This window comes from Pristis pectinata, chromosome 8 (genome assembly GCF_009764475.1).
Source record: "Pristis pectinata isolate sPriPec2 chromosome 8, sPriPec2.1.pri, whole genome shotgun sequence".
In the NCBI taxonomy this organism is placed as follows: domain Eukaryota; kingdom Metazoa; phylum Chordata; class Chondrichthyes; order Rhinopristiformes; family Pristidae; genus Pristis; species Pristis pectinata.
In genome coordinates this window covers 95,280,457-95,302,213 of record NC_067412.1, presented here as the reverse complement: position 1 = coordinate 95,302,213, position 21,757 = coordinate 95,280,457, and the positions used below count along the sequence as shown (strand labels likewise).

The 21,757-nt window shown below is 43.7% G+C and overlaps 1 protein-coding gene across 2 annotated transcripts in view; it reads left to right on the top strand.

Annotated features, from left to right (window-relative positions):
- Window positions 1–21,757, top strand: part of zgc:66433 (uncharacterized protein LOC321250 homolog) — a 153,335-nt gene that overhangs the window by 21,971 nt on the left and 109,607 nt on the right. The window contains exon 1 of one of the 2 annotated variants that reach the window (XM_052022267.1): window positions 21,392–21,609. The exons of the other annotated variant lie outside the window; for it this stretch is intronic. Coding sequence (XP_051878227.1) covers window positions 21,572–21,609 — 38 coding nt within the window. The 5' untranslated portion in view covers window positions 21,392–21,571. Of the gene's footprint in view, window positions 1–21,391; window positions 21,610–21,757 lie in introns of those variants that run through there. 2 annotated transcript variants of the gene reach the window in all.

Here is a 21,757-nt window from a genome sequence, read left to right as displayed (position 1 = left end):
TGTGTTGGTCATAGAGGGATCCATGGTAATATGGTTCACTGAAATGGTCCCTCAAGATGGTTGGCTCAGTACAGGCACAATGGACTAAGTGGCCTCCTCCTGTGCTTGTGTAACTGCTGATGATATGATTATCTGTTCACTATTGTTAACTACAGAATAATATGGATTGCATAGTATTTTTTGATATTAAATGGATTCAGAGGTAGACACAATGTCAGTGATGCTATTAAGTTAGAAAGAATGCAGAAAAGATTTACGAGGAAGTTGCTAGGACTCATAAGACTGAGATATAGATATTTAAAATATAAGATATTTATTTATCAGTCATATGTACATCGAAATGCATCTTTTTGTGTTACTGAGAATGTTCTGGGGGCAGCCCGCAAGTGTCGCCACTCTTCCGGCGCCAACGTAGCATGCCCACAGCTCCTAACCTGTACATCTTTGGAATGTGGGAGGAAACCAGAGCAACCGGAGGAAACCCACGCAGACAACGTACAAACTCCTTACAGACAGCGGCAGGAATTGAACCCGGGTCTCTGGCGCTGTAATAGCGTTATGCTAACCGCTACACTACCATGCCGCCCACTACGTGCAGCCTGGGACTTCAGTCATTGGAGCATAGGAGCATTAGTATGATATTATAAAGGTGTATAAAATCATGAGGGGCATAGATGGGAGTGAATGAACACAGTCTTTTTCCCAGGGTTGGGGAATCAAGAACTAGATGGCATGGGTTTAAGTTAAGAGGGGAGAGACTTAATAGGAACCTGAGGGGCAACTTTCTCACCCAGAGAGTGATCAGTATATGGAATGAGGTGCCAGGGGAATGTTGGGGAGGCAGGTACATTAATAACATTTAAAAGACACTTGGACTGGTAAATGGATAGGAAAGCTTGAGAGGGATATAGGACAAATGTGGTCAAATACGACCGGCTTAGTTGGGAACCTTGGTCGGCATGGACCCGTTGGGCTGAAGGGCCTGTTTCTATGCTCTATGACTCTATGATTCTCGAGTTGTAACAGCCCTGAAAAAAAATGACGTTGCGCTGCATTAGGGTTAAGTTTAGTGTTAGGGTTAGTATCTTGTGAGGTCAGGTTGTTCTACAAGGAAGATGTCTATTACATCAGCCAGCATAGCTGGGAGTAACATAAATCAGCCTTGACCACATTAAATGGTGGTGCAGGCTTGTAGGGCTTGATGGCCTACTCCTATTTTCTTGTGTTTAATGAGAATCAACAATAAAGCAATTTCTGACTCACTTTGTGCACAATCACTTACACAGTCAGAAGCACCTTGAAGTAGTCTAACAGGCTTCTTGATCTGCTGATACAGTGGTTAAATTACTGAACAAGCAACTAGAGGTGTGATCCTGGTGTGAACTCAGATCCCATAACGATAGCAGCAAAACAAGTGGGTTCAGTAAAATCTGAAATAAAATGCTGGTGTCAGTAATGACAGCCTTTAAACCACCTGACCGTTTAAAGTGGAGTTTACTGTGATATGCACAAGTACGTGTATGTACAGGTGCAATGAAAACCTTACTTGCAGCAGCATCACAGGCATCATATAAGCAGCACCTACAAGAAAAACATAAACATAAACTATACACATTTTTAAAAAGAAAGAACACAATTAGAACAAAAAGAAAGTCCATTTTAGTGAAAAGTGATCAAAGTGGTCATAGTGTTTCTAATCTGTAGTGATTAGGGTTGTGCCGGTTGGTTCAAGAACCGAATGGTTGAAGGGAAGTCGCTGTTCTTGAACCTGGTGGTGTGGGACTTCAGGCTTCTGTACCTCCTGCCCGATGGTAGGTGTGATGGTAGCTTGTTGTGGAAACCATCAAGTTCTCTGACGTCATCAACGGAAGGAACTCTGCCAGTCGGGTCTACATGTGACACCAGACCCACAGCAGAGTAGTTGACCCTTTAATCCCAATGCTTTCCCCACCAAATCACTCAGCAATGCTCAATCCAGATGGACAATAAATGTTGGCCTTGGTAGTGATGTCTGTATCTCTCAAATGAATAAATAAATAAATGAATGTGCATTTAAATATGGTCAGTTGTGGTGAATAGGCAAAGCATAATGCTGAAACCTTCTGCCTTAATAAAACGTGAATAATATAACTGCTTATACCTGTGAAATAAGGCACCAAAACATGTTTTTTTATATTCATTCAATGGATGTGAGCTTCACAGGCTGAGCCAGCATTTAATTGCCCATCTCTAGTTGCCCTTGAGTAGGTGGCGGTGAGATGCCTCCTTGAACCACTGCAGTCCATGGTGTGGGTCTACCTACAAATCTGTTGGGGAGAGAGTTTTGGGATTTTGAGCCAGTTTCAAATCAATTAAAATAGGGGACACAAAGAGGTTTCTAGTTAAACAATGACAGTCATGCCCTTAACAAAAGGTCTCTCAAAAGAATAGTCCCTAAATATTATACATTTCTTAACCACAACAGTGATATAAAATTTAAAAATATAGTTTGTTTTAACCGGGCTTTTGAAATACAATATTGTGCAAAGTGATTCACGACTGGACCAATGTTTGCATTTCATTGCTATTCATTTGATATTGTTAAGGTGAAAGGTTAGGGTGAGAGGTTAGAACAAAGGTCAAAATGGAGTTTCATGTTCTAATGAAGAAGTTTCTCAAGAGATTAGTCCCACTTCCCATTCCCTGGTGAGATTTATTGATCATTCATTGCCATTTAGTTGGCTGGTACCAATGGGTAAATAGACAGATAATTCGTCTTGTGATATAGTTAACAATGTTTATTTGCCAGGGGAATTTGAGATATGTGCTCAATTCTGTAAAATATCCCCCATAAAGTATAAAATTAAAGTCATTTATCCTTCCCTGCCACTGTGTTATAAGTTAGAGTGACAAGCAGGTCCATCAATAATAATAAGTTCACAAACATAAGGCCACTTCTCCAAAGGACACCACAATTCTTGAAGTCTCATCCCAATCCAAAGGAAAGGAACAGTTAGAAATTGTATTTCTATAATGACCGCACATAACTCAATGCATCATACAGCCAATTAAGTACATGTTTTTAGAAGGGTAGTTACTCAAATTGATGCACAGCAATCTTCCACAAACAGCAGTGAGATAATGATCAATCCACCTCCTATTTTAGTCATGTTGGTAGAGGGATATATATTCACCAGAACTTCAGGGAGAACTTTCCTGGTGTCATGGGATGATGTAGTTCCAACTTAAAAGTGCATTCAAAAAGCTATTCCTCACGTTCAAAGTACTGCAATGTAATCCAACCCTAAACTAAAATCGGGCAAAGGTCAGGTGTATATTTTGGTCCATACAGATTTCATTGGATTGAGGGATATGCTACCCATGTCCCTCACATTACCATCCGATGGGCTATTAGTAGCATTGTGGGTAAGTTACTGGACTAGTCTTCAGAAGTCCAGGCCATTGATACAGAGACAAGAGTTTAAATTCCACTATTCCAGGTGAGGGATTTAAAATTCAAGTAATTAAATCGATCTGGAACTTAAAGAAAAGATAGTCTTAGTAATGGTGACCAAGATGCCACTGGATTATATGTAACAAAATAAACCTCTGGTTTACCAATATCCTTCGGGAAGGGAAACCTGCTGCTCGTATTTGCTCCACGTGTGACTCCATAGCCTCCAATACGTTTGACGCTTGACTATCTCTGTTGTTCAGGGACAATTAGGGACAGAATAAATGCTAACATTCACACATGTAAATAAATAAAGATGCCAAATTATAAAAATGTTGCTGATGACAAGAGTTTAACCCCAAGTGTGTGTTTCATGGAGTCACAGAGTTATACAGCACAGACACAGGATCTTCAGCCCATCATGTACATGCTCACCCTTTTGCCTACCTACACCAATCCCATTTGCCCATGTTAAGATCGTATCCTTCTATGCCTTGCCTATATGTGTCCATCTAAATGAGTCTTGAATGTAGTAATTATATCTAATTCTATCACTTTCTCTGCCAGCACGTTCCAGATATCAACCAATCTTCACGTAAAAAACTTAGCATAGAACATGGAACAGTACAGCACTGGAACAGGCTCTTCGGCCCACGATGTTGTGCTGAACTAATCAAACTAGTAATTAAATGCCCAACTAAGCTAGTCCCTTCTGCCTGCGCAATGTCCATATCCCTCCATTCTCTGCACATTCATGTGCTTATCGAAGAGCCACTTGCATGCCCCCATTGTATCTGCCTCCACCACCACCCCTGGCAGCGCATTCCAGGCACCCACCACTCTCTATGTAAAAATACTTGCCCCGCACTCCTCCTTACTCCTCAGATCCCCATTAAAACACCTTCCTCTCATCTTAAACCTATGCCCTCTTTTTTTTTGTATACCCCTACCACAGGAAAAAGATTTTGGCTATCTGTGTCTCTCATTGTCTTATATACTCTAATCAAAAGCAGTCCCACAGGCCCCTTGGGTGACGAACTCAGATCTTTCCATTAAGATCAATAACAGGGTTATCTCAGTGAAGAAATAACAAAGTCTTCTGGATGAATTGGCCAGTATTATGAAGTTATATTCCCATCAACTTCTGAAGCTCATTGAATGTATTGTATCTGATTAATAACTTTGAAGAATTCCTAGTGTTCATCCGAAGGGTAAAGAGGTCCTGGGATCAAATGTCACAAACTCTCATGCAGGGTATATGGCTTGTCCTGTCAGGAGGGAATTTCAGATTTTGGGTTCAGAGACCACAGGGGTTAAATGGTGTTCTTTCATTAAAATTAATGGGGAGAGAAGCTAAATTGGTGACATACGCATCAGGCCATCAAAACCCCACATTAAAAGTATATGTTCTTTAAATGCCCTTTATATTAATTTGAAAGAAAGCAAGTTGCTGTCATAAAATATTTGAATTAAGTTGTAATAGCAAACAATGCAATTTAAAAACTATGAAATTAACCTTTTGAAATAGATTTGTTTTGGTGAAGTATCATGAACATAAACTCATCCAGGAGATGTCCTGCATTTCAAGTAACAGGAAAACATTCATCTTCCTGCTGATAATTCCTCATGTTTACACATGGTTGATGGATGACTTCCTTTCATTAGCTTAATGAGTAGCTTCTCTGTCCTATCGCTACAGACCTTCCTATGAACTATGGAATATTAAAAACAGCTCAACATTCTAATAAGAGTGATATCCACATCAATTATAAGTAAGAGATCCTAAAATTAACACTATAAATTAAATAATTTCCTTTTTTCTGCAGGTTATAGCGTTATATTCTGGAGCTCACAGAAAATTAACATTTCAAAGTAATAGGGGAAAATAATGTAATACTTTAAGACATTTTATCTTTGCTTTCAGACCAGAACTGCGTTGGGGAACTATGCACTTAAGTCATAGTTCTCCGCAGGACACAGCCCTACATGGTTAAACCTAAACTGTACCAATTAGGTGAGCCCGCACTGGAATATGTGTGGTCAGTTTTGGTCACCCGGCTATCAGAAAGATGCACATTAAGCTGGAAGGAGTGCGGAGGAGATTTACAAGGGTGTATTGGTTTTGGTTTATTATTGTCACTTGTACCAAGATACAGTGAAAAAAACTTGTCTTGCATACCAATCGTACAGGGTCAAATCATTTACACAGTGCAGTTACATTGAGTTAGTACAGAGTGCATTGCCGGGACTCATAGGGACTGACTTATGGAGAGAGGTTTGAGCAGGTTGGGACTTTATTCAGTGGAGTGTAGGAAAATGAGTGGTGATCTTATAGGGGTGTATAAAATCACGAGGAGCATAGATAGGGTGAATGCGCATAGTCTTTTTCCCAGGGTTGAGGAATCAAGAACTAAAGGGCTCAGGTTTCGGGTGAGAGGGGGAGACATTTAATAGGAGCCTGAGGGGCAACTTTTTCACCCAGAGGTGGTCAGCTCTTGAACGAGCTGCCAGAGGAAGTGTTTGAGGCAGGTACATTTACAACATTTACACTCGGACAGGTACGTGGATGGGAGAGGTTTAGAGGGATGTGGGCCAAAACGTAGACAAATGGACCAGCTTAGATGGGAATCTTGGTGGTATGGAACAGTTGGGCCGAAGGGCCTGTTTCTGTGCTGTACGACTCTATGACTCCAGCATTTGGTTTCAGAAGTGTCAAGTTGGTCGATAGTTACAGATGACTAAAAGTGAAGATGCCACATTTCCACAGTTAACATGTGTTTCTGATCAACAGTGTGTCAAGACAAGCAGAGAAATATAGACTTGCACTTTTTGAAATAGCTTTGAAACTACCCTGGACACTTTACAGTCAGTGAAGTACTTTTGGAATGTAGTCATCGTTGTAATGCAAGAAAATTTAGTGGCACGACCCTAAAGTAGCAATGAAGCAAACAGCCACATGATCTGATTTAGGTGATCCCACTAAAACTCTGACAATCATAGAATCATACAGCACAGGAACAGGCTCTTCGGCCCATCTCATCCATCCTATCTACACTAATCTCATTTGCCCGCATTAGCCCTTTCCTATCCAAGTACTTGTCCAAACACATTTTAAACACTGTAGTTATACCTGCCTCCATCACCTCCTCTGGCAGCTCGTTCCAGATATTCACCACCTTCTACGTGAAAAGAACTACCCCTCAGATCGCATTTAAATTTCTCCTCTCTCACCTTAAGCCTGTGTCCTCTAGTTCTAGACTCCCCTGCCACAGGAAAAAAGACTTTGACTATCCTATCTATGTAGCTCGTAATTTTATAAGGTCACCCCTATATCCACTGAGAATAAACCCAGCCCATTAAGTCTCTCCTGATAGCTACAGCCCTCTGTTCCAGTCAATGCCCTGGTGAATCTCTTCTGCATTCTCTTTATTGCTACCACGTCCTTCCTGTAGGGTAGTGATCAACCTGACGTCCCAAGTCGTATACTGAATGCTTGACCTATGAAGGCAAGCGTACCGAATGCCTGTCTCACGATGCTATCCACTTGTGTTGCCATTTTCGGGAACCTAATAACTCGCACCTCAAGGTCCCACTGTACGTCAATAATGCAGCACCTGATTAGAGATTCTAATAGTTTGACATCAGGCTCACTCATTGGGCTGGAATGTGAGTTGGAGTTCAGTGTGGAAGTGGGGTGTGTGGCCAGATCCAGGGGTCTGGAATGCAGCCAAGGCTGGGGTCTGGATCATGAGCCAGGTTGGTGTCCGAAACACCAGGGGTCAGGAATATACCTACAGAAGGCGCTGCCCCAAAAAGACAACATCTGTCATCAAAGATCCCCACCATCCGGGCCATGCCATCTTCTCGCAGCTACCGTCGGGCAGGGGGTACAGAAGCCTGAAGTCCCACACCACCAGGTTCAAGAACAGTTATTTCCCTTCAACCATTCAGTTCTTGAACCAACCTGCACAACCCTAATCACTACCTCAGTATGGCGGCACAGTAGCGTAGTGGTTAGCATAATGCTATTACAGCGCCAGCGGTCAGGGTTCAATTCCTGTCACTGTCTGTAAGGATTTTGTATGTTTTCCCCATGACTGCGTGGGTTTTCTCTGGGTGCTCTGGTTTCCTCCTACATTCCAAAGATGTACGGGTTAGTAGGTTAACATGGGTGTAATTGGGCGGTGCGGGCTTATTGGGCTGGTAGGGCCTGTTACTGTGTTGTATAAATGAAGTTTTAAAGTTTTAAAAAAGTTTTATGGCAACACGATGACCACTTTGCACTCTGTTCTAATTGTGTTCTTTCTTGTAAAAGTTTGCATAATCTATGTTTAATTTATGTTTCTCTTGTGAATATTGTATCTCAAATGCTATGTACCTGCAGTGCTGCTGCAAGTAAGTTTTTCATTGGACCTGTGCATACATGTACTTGTGCATATGACAATAAGCTTGACCTTGACTTTGATGTTGGTAGGTTTGCAGCTGGAGCTGGGGTCTAGAGTGCCATATATTTCCCACTCCATTTAGGCTCTGTGAGTTCATTGGAAAATTTATTATAGTACTTTGAAACATGTAAAAAATGTGAATTAAATGCATCCCATTGGAGAAGTAACATTTATCCTATCCCAACTTCCATTCCTTAAGTTCCATAGAAACTGGAAAAATCCTTGGATGTAGGAAGCTTGCCTTTAAATAATGACACAGCAGTCTGGAAGCTTAGTGTGTCAATGTACAGATGTGCTGTATGATCACTGTAGACCCCTGTAAACATTTTCACTACTGGGCCTGCTGTTATGAGCTACAGTATTGTGAGGCAGCAGGCTGTAGGAAGAGCTGTCATAGGGATTGAGGCCAGGACTGTTGAGTGAGGGTGGATAGAGACCGAGAGTGGACCCAAGAGGGTGAGGATGGTAGTGTCAGACCAGGGGCAGCTGGGAGGTGGAGGGAGTTTGGTGTTGTCAGAAGATTGGGTGTCTGGGGAGAGATCCGCATCAGAGGACCAAGGCGTTGGTTGGGATCAGGACCTCCCTGAGGGATTGGAGGACCTGGAAATCAGGAAGGTTAGAACATAGAACAGTACAGCACAGAACAGGCCCTTCGACCCACAACGTTGTGCCGACATAGCTAATCCCTCCTACCTAAAGATTGCCTATATCCCTCCATTTTCCTCTCATTCATGTGCCCATCCAAGCCCCTCTTAAAAGCCCCCAATGAATTTGCCTCCACCACCCTATCAGGCAACGCATTCCAGGCATCCACCACTCTCTCAGTAAGCAACATACCCCTCACGTCTGTTCTGAACTTACCCCCTCTCACCTTAAATGCATGCCCTCTGGTAGTGGATCACTCAATAATGGGAAAAAAGATATTGCTTGTCCACCCTATCTATGCCCCTCATAATTTTATACTCTTCCAACAGATCACCCCGCAGCCTCCACCGCTCCAGAGAGAAGAGCCCAAGTTTGTCCAGCCTCTTCTGATAGCACATGCCTTCTAATCCAGGCAGCATCCCGGTAAACCTCCCCTGCGCCCCCTCTAAAGCCGGGACATCCTTCCTATAGTGAGGTGACCAGAATTGCAGGTCTACAGGGTTGGAGCCTGAAGCTCCTAGAGGCTGTTGGTTCGGCGGAGGGGGTGGGGGTGCATGGTGAGATCACTGGGTCAGGCAACACACACAAGACACTTACAGCATTTTCTGTTTTTATTTAAGCAGAGCAAAGAAAGGTCATGCACAATACCTCTCAGATAACCACGTAAAACACACTATCTGACTATTATTTACTGCTGTTTGTAGGGCCTTTCTGTGTGTGAATTGGCTGCTCCATTTCCCACATTACAAAAGGATCCACACTATATTAAATCGCCTGTAAAATCCTTTGAGACATCATGAGGCCACAAAGGCGAAAATGAGAGACTGTTTTTTCATTATCATTTATCAGAGGATAACGTTGTCCTATAAATGGCTCTCAAGGTCCTACAGTGCCAGAGGCTCCCATCGGTTAGTCACTGTCATTTGACACACCGATATCCATTTCATTGTAACAAAACGTTGCTGAATTTCAAGAACTGGACATTTGGAGATAAATGTTATGGAGCAAATGATTGACTCTTGTTGGGTCCAGCGAGCAGAGTGTCACTGCTTCAAATGGGAGTATACTGTGCATTACAAGACCAGAAGAAACTAATCTATTTTATCCTTTGTTATCTCCTCAATCGTCCAGGGAGAAGATGATTGATAACATCGGGGTTGATTTGCCAGTGGAACTAACTCACTAAGGTCAATAGAGAGCCATTCATAACTAATTCAACTGTAAATTAGTAGATAATGAGCTTCAAGAAATAATTAACCTCCCTCATCACTTCATCAACATGCTACATGAGCAAATTGTCACTCTGACTATCCACTAATAATGTAAATGTGGCTGAGATTAGTTAATTACTAGTTTTATTACTGACTTTAACTAGATCAGTTAAAATCAGTAATAAAACCATCAACCAGAAAGTGGAAATTCTAGAAAATCAAATGCTGCCTTGAAAATCCTAAACCCCTCCATTAAAGTTGATTTAAATCATTTTGCAACAAAAGCACTTTGTATGGACTGAAATATTCTGGCACACCTCAATATTTTTTTTTATTTTCTGTTCAGGAAGTGGCAGACTATGTACTGAGGAAGTCAGGAATGAACCAACATTCCATCTGTCCCACCAAAGTCACAAGTTGACATTATGGGAAGGCACAACTCCTTCCAAGGAATACTGAAGCAAGGATAGAACTGAGATCTGTACAGCACAGGAACAAGCTCTTTGGCCCACAACGTCTGCGCCGAATACGATCCCGAATTAAGCTAAATATCTCCTGCCTGCACATGATCCGTATCCCTCCATTCCTGGCATATTCATGTGTCTGTCTAAAAACCTCTTAGACACTACTATTGTATCTGCCTCCACCACCACCCCTGGCAGCCCGTTCCAGGCACCCACCACTCTCTGTGTAAAAAAAACTTGCCCCACACATCCCCTTTAAACTTTCCCCTCAAGGACAAAAGACACAGATCAGAGGTGAGGCAAAGCCTTTTTTACAGAGAGTGGTGATGATCTAGAATTCACTCTCCAGAAAGATGATAGAATCAATCAGGGCTTCCAGAAGGTATTGGATGGACACTTGAGGGAAGATAATTTACATGACTACAGGAAAAATACATGGGAATGGAGTTCAGTGCGGGTCTGTACATGACTCGATGGACAGAATGGCCTTCTCTGCTTTGGATGGGGAGGAATTCATTCAACCTTTCCTCCCTTACCCTTCATGGCCTGTTCTGCTATTCCATACCTGGGTCTTAACTCTACCGTTCCCCCTTCTATCTCCTCTTCCATCATTGCCAAACAGAAGTCCCTTCACCCAGCTACAACGAGATCCCACCACCAACCACATCTTCTCCTCCCCACCCCTTTCCACCTTCTGCAGGGACCACTCCTTCCGATACTCCCTGGCCCACTCATCCGTCCCCACCCATCCCTCCAAGACCCCTGGCACTGTCCCCCTGCAGTCGCAGGAGGAGTAACACTTGTCCTCACACCTCCTCCCTCACCACCACCCAGGGGCCGAAACAGCCCTTTCAGGTGAGACACAGATTCACATGCACTTCCTCCAACCTTGGCAACTGGATTCAGTGGTCCTGATGTGTCCTCCTCTACATCAGTGAGACTCGGCGGCTGATTCTCCAGAGCACTGATGATCTGTTTGCTACAGCTGTCCCGAGCTCCCGGCTGCATGTCACTTCAACTCCCCTTCCCATTCCCACACCCATCTGTCCGTCCTTAACCTATCCATCCAGGGTCAGGCACAACGCAGACTAGAGGAACAACACCTCGTATTCCACCTGGGTAGTCTACAACCCAATGGTATGAACATTGACTTTTCCAATTTCGGGTAACCCTTGTCTCCCGTAGCCCTCTCCCCGCCACCTCTCTTTTGGATCAACCTCTAAGTCCTCCCACATTTGTTCTCTTTCCCACCCCTCTAACGGCCCCCTTCATCCATTTTCATTCCCCTCCTCCTCCTGGTTCCATCCACCTATTACCCACACAACTCACCCACTGGAGTCTCCCCTCTCCCATCCGACTCCTTCTGCCCTTCACCTCTCTCCCAATGGATTATCATCTTCCTTATCACATTCCAGCCCTGGTAGCCTTTACGTTCCCACGTCACCCTCCAGCAGTTGTCTCCACCTTCATTTCCCTCCCCCCACCTGGCTCCACCTCCCTGTCATACTTCACCCCTCCTCGGTCCATCAATCACCTATAGGCCCCCGTCTCACCCGTCGCTCTTCAATTTACGCTGTCTACCTTCCCTCTCCACTCTCAGTCCTGCTGCAGCGTTTCGACCTGAAACGTCGACAATACCCTTCTGCCCCCCACCCCCCAACAAAGATACTGCTCGGCCCGCTGAGTTCCTCCCGCAGCTTATTTGTTGCTCCAAAAACCCTCCCAGTCTCAGCTTTGCAAGTTTCAACTGGGAAGAGTGGAGAGAGTGTTCCTTATTTCGATGGCCTTCCACATGAAGGAGTATTACTTAACACAACTGCAAAATAACTATTTAGCTTTAGGTTTCAGATTATGTGCCCTTGTTCCATCCCAACCAAACCTTCAACTGCCTTAAACATCTTGAACAATTCAATTAGTCCACCCTTTAATCTTTTATATCACAGATCCATTCTTTACAATAATTTAACAGCTAATTTGATGCTATCATTGTGGTGAACATGTCCTGCAACCCCACCTTAGCCACTGTATCCTTCCTGAGGTGCACTGCATACTTTTAGACATTGGTTTGAATTTGACTTTATTGAGTTAGATGCGATATTCCTCAAAGGCAGTATCTTTTGCCCAAACCTCTTCCTTTCTGAGTTGACTAAGTTGTTCATTATTTATTCTTGCTACAGATGACCCTTTCCATCCCTAACGGAAACATGATCCTAATCATTTTTAGATCAGATGCATCTGAGTCATAATCCTCCATTCCATCTGACAGATTGAAGACATTATGCTGAAGGGATTATTTTTCAGCCTTCTCTATGAGTTCCTGGCTGGTCTCCCATCTGCCACTTCATGTGAACATTTAAAATTTCGTGGCCTTATCCTGTCTCACAGCAAGTCTTTTTTTACCTGCCATTCCTGTGTTCAGTCCCTTGGGGCAAGACCCTAAATGTCCTTATGCTTGACCTCTCGCCCTTATTTTTGATTTGTTCCAAGGTTCTGCCCCTCCCACTTTCTGTTACTTCCTTCACTGGGACAACTTTCTGAAAACTCTGCTCTCCTCCGTGTCTGGAATTTTGTGCACTTTCCCTGTCTTCACACAGCCATTGTGTGAAGTGCAATGCAATAAAAGTCATGGAGTTGTACAGCAAAGATACCAGACCCTTTTGACTCCCCGTGTCCTTGCAGACCATTGCACTTATCTGGAGTAATACACAAGATGCTGGAGGAACTCAGCAGGTCAGCCAGCATCTATGGAGGGAAATGCACGGTCGACGTTTTGGGTCGAGACCCTTCATTTGGACTGCTCGTCCAGATGAAGGGTCTCAACCATAAATGTCGACTGTCCATTTCCCTCCATAGATGCTGCCTGACCTGCTGAGTTCCTCTAGCATCTTGTTGTTTTGCTCCAGATTCCAGCATCTACAGTCACTTGTATGTCCATTCTACTTAACTATACTGGTCCCATTTACCTGTATTTGGGCAGTGGCCTTCTATGTCTTGGCATTGTTTTCTCTGCCTTGGGATATTGCCTTATGTTAAAGAAACTACATAGATGCAAATTGGTATTGTTGTAATGCATGAGTTTGGATATACACTGGGGTGGAGCTTGCTCCCAGTGACTCATACCCTGCACACTGATAACATAAATGTGTGGACTGCTATTTCGCCAATTCCCAATGCTCTTGCTGGTATGTGCTATTCAATTCCAAAGTGACAAGGTCCTGCATGTCACTAAGGCCTCTTGTGATGAGATGCCATCACCTAGGTAGGCAAGAACTAGCTCTGCCCATGGAAAAGCTGATAACATTTTGACATTTTTCAACCCACACCCCAGGCATTGCCAGCTGTTCAAGCTTTCACATATTTTAAATGCTTCTGAATGTCAAAACAATTAAAGCTCAATTAAACAATTGAAACACTTGAGAATTACTAAAATATGTTGCAATATTAAATCACAAAGAACACCTTTACTAAATTTAAAATATTAAAATAAAATCATACTGTAAGAGAGAGAGGGAAAGTACATAAACAGGCCCTTCCACCCACTGGGTCCAGGCCAACCGCTAACCACCCATTTACGCTAATCCTACATTAATCCCAACTTTATTCTCCCCACATTCTCATCAACTTCCCCCAGTTTCTACCACTCACCAAGCTAGGAGCAATTTATAGCGGCCAATTAACCACCAACTTATATGTTTTTGGGATGTGGAAGGAAACCGGAGCACCCGGAGGAAACCCACATAGTCAAAGGGAGAACGTACAAACTCCACGCAGTCAGGACCCGAGGTCAGGATTGAACTCAGGTCACTGGAGCTGTGAGGCAGTGACTCTACTAGCTGCACCACAGTGCTGCCCTAGTGATTCAAAACACATTAAACTCGAGTATAAGACATCCCCGGGTTACGAATGCCCAAGTATAGACACCTGTACATACATACAAGCTCCCATAATATTAAATTCAAAGTCTGACGTATGTACAGATGTTCATTCCTATGAACGGCAGAACTAGCTTCCTTTGTCTCTCCACTTTTATTAATTGTTCTTTCTTATCAGTCTTATGCGTTTTTGATGCCATTCATTACAATAATGTGGATGTGTGGTTACCATATTGAGGGAAATTTGTGTATCTTCTGACTTATGAATAAGATCGACATGAACATCTGTAAAAGCTGAACCCGTTCATTACTGGGCGACGGCCTGTATCTCAAAAACCTAAATTATCCTACACTTACCATTCTCCTGCACATCTGATCCTCTCCATTCATCTGTTCCTGGTCCAGGTTCAGAATCAGAATCAGCTTTATTATCACTGACACATGTTGTGAAATCTGTTGTTCTGTGGCAGCAGTACAGTGCAAGACGTAAAAATTACAATAAATTACAAAATATATAAATAGTTCAAAAAAAGGAATAACGAGGTAGTGTTCATGAGTTCATGGACCATTCAGATATTTGATGCCGGAGGGGTAGAAGCTGTTCCTAAGTCATTGAGTGTGGGTCTTCAGGCTCCTGTACCTCCTCGCCAAATGGTAGTAACGAGAAAAGGCATGTCCTGGGTGGTGAGAGTCCTCAGTGATGGATGCCACCTTCATGAGGCACCGCCTCTTGAAGATGTCCTTGATGGTTGGGAGGATTGTGACCGTGATGGAGCTGGCTGAGTCTACAACCCTCTGCGTCCTCTTGCGATCGTATGCATTGGAGCCTCTATACCGGGCTGTGATGCAACCAGTCAGAATGCTCTCCACCGTACATCTATAGAAATTTGTAAGAGTCTTTGGTGACATACCAAATCTCCTCAAACTCCTAACAAAGTACAGCCGCTGATATGCCTTCTTCGTGGTTGCATCAATGTGTTGGGCTCAGGATAGATCATCCAAGAATTTGACACCCAGGAACTTGAAGCTGCTCACCCTTTCCACCGCTGACCCCTCAATGAGGACTGGTGTGTGCTCTCCTAACTTCACCTTCCTGAAGTCCACAATAAATTCCTTGTTCTTGCTGATGTTGAGTGTGAGGTTGCCCCAGTGTGGCGCTGAGGCATTCTGCAAATTCATAGTCTGCTGTTGGATTCCTCCTGAAGTCCAATCCTGGACCATGAAATCTTCAGTGGAACTTGGGCAGCAAGTTTGGGACAAAGGTTTTTGCGCAGGATCTCCAAACCTCTGCCATCTTTGATGGGAGTCAATACCATCATAACATGGAGGCACTCCTGGACCAATAAATCTTTGCACTGTCCAGCATGTAATTCAGGCTGAGGCTCCATTGTAAAACCGAGGAAGTCATGCACACTCAGAGCTACAGCCTTTGGATGAAAATCCTAGACCCTTCTCCTTATATGGACATAAAACTTCACAGTGCTATTTGTATACCCAATGAGGTCTCCCTACTTTCCTAGACAACCTTTTTTCCCTCAACGAGCAGCACTAAAGCAGATCATCTAGTCATTATCTCACTGGTGATTATGGGACCTTACTGTATGTAAATTGGCTTCTAGACTTCCTATGTTGCAATAGTAATTATGATTGTACTTCAATGGCTGTGAAACACATTGGAAAATCCCCAAACTTACTTATACTAGACTGTTTTCCATAAATATTGGTTAGTACAGAGACAGTCCTGAAGATAGCACACAAGGAACATGTACAGGTATAGCCAGTACTGCTTGTCATGTGAGATCACAGTATCTAACATAAGACCAAAATATTACACAGAGAGTGGTGGGTGCATGGAATGCAATGCCGGCAGAGTTTGTGGGAGCAGATACATTAGGGACATTTAAGAGACTCTTAGACACATGAATGATAGAAAAATATGGGGCTATGTGGGAGGGAAGGGTTAGATAGATCTTAGAGCTGGATAAAATGTCGGGACAGCATTGTGGGCCGAAGGGCCTGTACTGTGCTGTAGTGTTCTATAACCAGTGATGAGACAACATCATTTGCCACTAAGAGAGTGAGGAGTGTGGTTAAATTGCTTCTTGCTGAGAATTGTTGGAATGTAGAATGTAAAAATGCAACAATCCCATAAGCTTTCTGTTATAGGATAGTTGGATTTTTATCTGAAGGAAGTTTGGTGAGGCTGATGGAAGGGGAGGGAACACTCACCAATAGTGACCTCCAGGGCAATTTCCTGCCCCTTTCGCTGCAGTGTAGTGTTCATGGTATCAACTCGAGCATAGGAGGTCAAATTCCACCATGGCTGTGAGCTTCAGCAGGTCAGGTTGCACTAGATAGTTACCAGAAAACAACACCAAATAAAGTCCTTGTAAAATGAATTAGGGTTAAAGGAAAGGAGGAAAGTGGAGAGGTCCAGTAAATTTCACATCCTAGGTAACAGTCGGGTAACCACCACTGGTGACCAGAAATGGAGCAGTGCAGAGATCTCGGATGGTAGAGGACATCACAAAGAGGGGGATTCGTGGAAGGATTTGAAATCAAGGATGAACATTTTAATATCAAGGACATGTCAAAGAAGGACTCAATATGTGTCACTGACTGCAAGGTGATGGGTGAACTGAACTATAAGAGACTGCAGATGCTGGAATCTTGAGCAACATCAAAAGCACTGGAGGAAGTCCCTTGCTCCATCCCTTTCTCTCCACCTTTTTATACCGGCTATCTCCCCTTTCTTTCCAATCCAGATGAAGGGTCTCGACCTGAAATGCCGACTGTCCATTTCCCTCCATAGATGCTGTCTGACCGGCTGAGTTCCTCCAGCACTTTTGCTGGTGTAATTTAGGATATAGAAGTTACAAGAGTATTGCATGAACCTAATTGGCCTTCTAACCAAGACCAGATCCTTAGAGTCTACATGTAACACCAGTCCCAGAATAGGAATAAAAGTGCAGATACTGGAAATTCAAAACAATATCAGAAAATGCTTGAAACATTCAGTAGGTCAGGCAGCATCTGTGGAAAAAGCTAATGCCACAGGTCAAAAGGTCTTCCATTTGAGGTCCTCTGTCTCTTTCTCGTTCCGTGGGCAATGTCTGATCTGCTGATCAGCATTTTATGTTGTTTTTAAGATAAAGGCTCGAGAGTTTACAAAGACAGACTTATCCTCAAACGTTTTTCAGAGTAGGAGGACAAATAACAGTAACCAGAATAGATATTTTCTGCACCTCTTTGCACTCCCAACCTTAAAAAGAGAACATCTGTTGCCTGTTGAGAGTTGATTAATAATCAGATGCCATAAATTCTTTAGCAAATGATCTAGGGTGGGGATGAGAACTACCCATAGATAAGGTGACTAGCCAAAGTCTTTTCCCCAGGGTAGGGGAGTCCAAAACCAGAGGGCATTGTTTAAAGTGAGAAGGGAAGGATTTAAAAAGGACCTGAGGGGCAACTTTTTCACGCAGACAGTGGTTTGTATACGAAAAGAGCTGGCAGAGGAAGTGGTAGAGGCAGGTACCATTACGACATTTAAAAGCCATTTGGAACAGGCACATGGATAGGAAAGGTTCACCAGGGTATGGGACAAATGTAGGTAAATGTGACTAATTCAGTTAGGCAACTAAATAATAGGGGAGTGGGTTCAACAGAATGGAAAAGTATGGATAAAGTTAAAGGGAAGGAGAGTGCAGCAGAGGTTACTGAAGCCTCCCGAATAAAGAATAAAATGGAAAGTTTCGAAAGGGATAAAAATTTAACTTCAGGCAACATGAAGACAAATTTGAGAAAAAGGGTGGTGAATTCAGGACTGAAGGTGTTATATTTGAATGCACACAGTATACAATATAAGGTAGACGAGCTCATAGTGCAATTAGAAATGGACATTGTGGGCATCAAAGAGCTGTGGTTGAAAGAAGATCACAGCTGGGAGCCAAACATCCAAGGATACACATCCTATCGAGAAGACACACAGGTGGGCGGGGGGGGGGGGGGGGGGGTGGTGGCTCTGTTGGTAGAAAAATGAAATCAAATCCTTAGCAAGAAGTGACACAGGATCAGAAAATGCAGAATCCTTGCGGGTAGAGTTAAGAAACTGCAAGGGTAAAAGGACCCTGCTGGGAGTTATATAAAGGCCTCCAAATAGTGTCCAGGACGTGGGGTACAAATTACAACAGGAGATAGAAAAGGCGTGCAAAAAGGGCAATGTTACCGTGATCATGGGGGATTTCAATATGCATGAATATTGAGATAATCAGGTTGGTACTGGCTCCCAAGAATTTGTAGAATTCCTACAAAATGGCTTTTTAGAGCAGCTTGTGGTTGAGCCCACGAGGGAAACGGCAATTCTGGATTTGGTGCAGTGCAATGAACCAGATTTGATTAGGGAGCTTAAGGTAAAGGAACCCTTAGGAGGCAGTGATCATAATATGATAGCATTCACCCTGCAGTTTGAGAGGGAGAAGCTGAAATCAGATGCATCCATATTACAGTTGAGTAAAGGTAGTCGAGGCATGAGAGAGGAGCTGGCCGAAGTTGATTGGAAGGGGACCCCAGCAGGGATGACGGTAGAGCAGCAATGGCAGGAGTTTCTGGGAGTAATTTGGAAGACGCAGAACCAGTTCATCCCGAAGAAGAAGAAGCATTCTAAAGGGAGGATGAGGCAACTGTGGCTGACAAGGGAAGTCAAAGACAGCATAAAAGCAAAAGAGAGGGCATACAATATTGCAAAAATTAGTGGGAAGCTAGAGGATTGGGAAGCTTTTAAAAAACAACAGAAGGCAACTAAAAAAGCAATAAGGGGAGAAAAGATGAAATATGAAGGTAAGTTAGCCAATAATATAAAAGAGGATGCCAAAAGTTTTTAGATATATAAAGAGTAAAAGAGAGGCAAGAGTGGATATCGGACCGCTGGAAAATGATGCTGGAGAGGTAGTAATGGGGAACAAAGAAATGGCAGATGAACTGAATAAGTATTTTGTGTCAGTCTTCACTGTGGAAGACACCAGCAACATGCCAGAAATTCGAGAGAGTCAGGGGCAGAAGTGAGTGTAGTCACTATTACTAAGGAGAAGGTGCTTGGGAAGCTGAAAGGTCTGAAGGCGGATAAGTCACCTGGACTGGATGGACTACACCCCATGGTTCTTAAAGAGGTAGCTGAAGAGATTGTGGAGGCGTTAGTAGTGATCTTTCAAGAATCACTGGTTTCACGAATGGTTCTAGAGGACTGGAAAATCACAAATGTCACTCCGCTCTTTAAGAAGGGAGGGAGGCAAAAGACAGGAAATTATAGGCCGGTTCGCCTGACTTCAGTGGTCGGCAGGATGTTAGAGTCCATTATTAAGGATGAGGTCTCGAAGTACTTGGAAGCTCATGATAAAACAGGCCGACGTCAGTATGGTTTCCTTAAGGGGAGTTCTTGTCTGACAAATCTATTGGAATTCTTTGAGGAAATAACAGGCGGGAAAGACAAAGGAGAGTCAGTGGATGTTGTTTACTTGGATTTTCAGAAGCCCTATGACAAAGTGCCACACATGAGGCTGCTAAAAGAGCCCATGTTATTACAGGAAGGTACTCGCATGGGTAGAAGATTGGCTGACTGGCAGAAGGCAAAGAGTGGGAATAAAGGGGGCCTTTTCTGGTTTGCTGCCAGTGACTAGTGATGTTCCACAGGGGTCAGTGTTGGGTCCGCTACTTTTCACGTTATATGTTAATGATCTGGATGACAGAATCGATGGCTTTGTGGCCAAGTTTGCGGATGATACAAAGATAGGTGGAGGGGCAGGTAGTGCTGAGGAAGCAAGGAGTCTGCAGAAGGACTTGGACGGGTTGGGAGACTGGGCAAAGAAGTGGCAGATGGAATACAGCGTAGGGAAGTGTACGGTCATGTACTTTGGTAGAAAGAATAAAGGCACAGATTATTTTCTAAACAGGGAGCGAATTCAGAAATCAGAGGTGCAAAGGACTTGGGAGACCTAGTGCAGGACTCCCTAAAGGTTAACTTGCAGGTTGAGTCAATAGTAAGGAAGGCAAATGCAATGTTAGCATTCTTTCAAGAGAACTAGAATATAAAAGCAAGGATGTAATGCTGAGGCTTTATAAGGCGCTGGTCAGACCACCTTTGGAGTATCGTGAGCAGAGTTGGGCCCCATATCTAAGGAAGGATGTGCTGGCATTGGAGAGGGTCCAGAGGAGGTTTATGAGAATGATCCCAAGAATGAAAGGGTTAACGTATGTGGAGCATTTGATGGTTCTGGGCCTGTACTCACTGGAGTTTAGAAGGATGAGGGGGGGATCTCATTGAAACCTACTGAATATTGAAAGGCCTGGATGGAGTGGACGGGGAGAGGATGTTTCCAGTGGTGGGAGAGTCTAGGACCAGGGGGCACAGCCTCAGAATAGAAGGACGTCCCTTTAGAACAGAGATGAGGAGGAATTTCTTTAGCCAGAGGGTGGTGAATCTGTGGAATTCATTGCCACAGACAGCTGTGGAGGCCAAGTCATTGGGTACATTTAAAGTGGAGGTTGATAGGTTCTTGATTAGTGAGGGCATCAAAGGTTACGGGGAGAAGGCAGGAGAATGGGGTTGAGGGGGAAAAATAAATCAGCCATGATTGAATGATGAAGCAGACTAGATGGGCCGAATGGCCTAATTCTGCTCCTATTTCTTATGGTCTTAACTCAGTCCGCACAGATGTGTTGGGCTGAAGGGCCTGTTTCTGTGCTGTATAACTGTTACTATGGCTCCAGGGAGTTATCAGGGTGTGGACCAATGACCTAAAAGGTGTTGGGAGCTGAGTGTGTGAGTTCTTTTTAATGATAGGGAGTTGGACAGGACTTGAAGAAGTTGCAGTTGTGGGACTAAAATGCAAGTAATCTGAAGAGCTAGCTCAGGTACAACAAGAACGCGAATTAAAATAAAGCCCACAGAATGAACAAAATGCTTAACAGGACATAGGCTAGAAATGCCAAATGCAATTAAAGTAACAGCTTATGCAAAGTTTTAAAATGGGAATGAAGTCAGCAATGGCGTTTTAAGTCCAGGGACAGGGGCTGCTGAGTTGTTGTACACTTTTCTATAAACCCATGCTTGCTAAAAAAAACACATCACTTCCTCGAGGCAATTTCTACCCATTTAGTAAGTGAGGGAAATCATTGACCGCGTCGATAAAAACAATGTCAAGCTACACATCTGGCCTCTGAGATACCATGGGCATGGGGAGGAGAGTCGGGAGGGAGGAGGTTGGGTCCCTCGGGAATAGTGGCTGTGGTTACATGTGTGGAGTATTTTGGAGGCTGCTGTGTTCTGGCGAAGGGGCCTCTTATTCGTGTCATTCTTGAGCGTGATCAGTGCCTTGACTGGCTGGTGATCAGACACATTGTAGAGTCGGTGTGTGTGTGTGTGGCCAGTATACTCAACAGAGAACCACTGACCGGGACCCATGACTTGGAGAGAGTGGAGTGGGGAATGAGGTCTCTCTGACCAAGGATGGCGGGGCTTTATTGCTGTCTTCGAGGCAGCTCTGGGTAAGAAAAAGCTGTTTTATTTTTCTCTCTTAAAGAGGGTGGAAATTATCCTGTTATCTTGTGCGGGGACAGAAGGTTTCTTTGCAATCCCGACTGAATCACAGACACCCAGTAATCAAGTAAGAATTAAGTTGGGAGAGGAAGGACT